General features: G+C 38.4%; 1 protein-coding gene across 1 annotated transcript; it reads right to left on the bottom strand.

Moving 5' to 3' along the window:
• Nucleotides 1–271: 271 nt before the first annotated feature.
• LOC140985852 (uncharacterized) lies at nt 272–1,182 on the bottom strand. Its single transcript, XM_073453805.1, has 2 exons — nt 1,166–1,182; nt 272–1,019 (listed from the first exon to the last, which is right to left on the bottom strand). The coding sequence occupies exons 1-2, from the start codon at nt 1,180–1,182 to the stop codon at nt 272–274; spliced, it is 765 nt and encodes a 254-aa protein (XP_073309906.1).
• Between the last annotated feature and the right edge of the window lie 285 nt (nt 1,183–1,467).

Below are 1,467 nucleotides of genomic sequence, written 5' to 3'. Positions count from 1 at the left end.
TAATTAATTAAATTCTTAAACATTCTTTTTTCATTAAAATAAATTATTCTTTGATTTAAATTAAATTTAGGAGTATTTTCTTATCATTAAATTTATCTTAAAACTCCAACTCCGGTCCGGCCTCGCTTATTTAACTGAAAAAATAAAACTAAACTTGCGCGATTAAAAATGAATACTCATGACTAAACAACTTTAAAATGCCTTAAATATTAAAGAAATCATTTTTAATTTAAAACACTAGAAATTATGCATGGTTTATACGTAGTCTGATTTAACGAGTTCTACAACAGTCTTTAATCCGATGAACCACTTTACCGCATTTGAAACAAGCACCTGTTTTCCGATAACATTCGCCAATATGCTTCTGTCGACATGTATCGCACCACTTTTTTTCAGTATTGCCATCACTGTTAAAAGTTCCTCTTGAAGGACCACTTGAATAGTTTGACTTTTTGAATTTGGGACCACTTTGACCAGATTGACTGACCAACGGTCTTTTGTTCTTGTTCTCTTCTTCACAGTGTTTGATATCCATCTCTGCGCTCATTGCAGTGCCCATCAAATCAGCAAAATTGTTTGGCTTGAACACCGCCAAGGCCGATTTAATCCGACTGCTCAGTCCTTTCTTAAAGCGATGCATTTTCAATGTTTCATCATGCATGATTGTCGGAACATAGGTTCCCAGATCATTGAACTTCGAAGTGTATTCCATCACTGTCATATCTGGCGTCTGCTTGAAGTTTTCAAATTCGCTCAACTTCTGAAGAAACTCGGTTGGGTAGTATTGTTCCAAAAATTCTCTTCTAAAAGCCTGCCATGTGATCTGTTCCACCTCAGCCAGAGATGGTGACACAGTTTCCCACCAGTTTCGTGCTCTATCCTCCAAAAATGGTGTCACAACCTCCACCTTCAATCCTTCAGGCACTTCCAGTAGGTGTAGTTGTGATTCGACATTCTTGAGCCAGTTATGGCTGACTTCCGGATCTGGGTTCCCATCGAAAGTTGGAACTCGATTCCTTCTGAGGGATTCATAATGGTACTTAATTCCACGCGGTTGTGGTTCCAATGGCGGCTGAATGGCGTTGGCATGGGGATTCACGATTCCTTGCAATGTGGCGGCTACAATGGTAGATATGGCCATCATGTCTTCCTGGCTGAGATTTACCCTTGAGGGATTCTCATCCTCGTTTTAGTTAACTCTGTGGGGATTTCGGTTATTTCTGGGCGGTCTACCAGCCATTTCCTATGAACATATATATTTATTAATTTGTTTGCCACAATGTATAATCAAAATAATTTCATTAAATTTTGGAATTCATACAATCAATCGTTTCAAAACAAATGATTAGTCAAATAGTTCTAGATACAATCAATGCCTAATATAGGGTTCTCCCTAATCGTCTATCACTTCGCCATCTCCTACTGCTTCATCGATTTCCTCCTCCATGGGGTTTTCTTCTTGGTTAG

This window comes from Primulina huaijiensis, chromosome 10, assembly GCF_012295235.1.
Source record: "Primulina huaijiensis isolate GDHJ02 chromosome 10, ASM1229523v2, whole genome shotgun sequence".
Lineage (NCBI taxonomy): Eukaryota > Viridiplantae > Streptophyta > Magnoliopsida > Lamiales > Gesneriaceae > Primulina > Primulina huaijiensis.
This window is presented reverse-complemented; position numbering and strand designations above follow the sequence as displayed.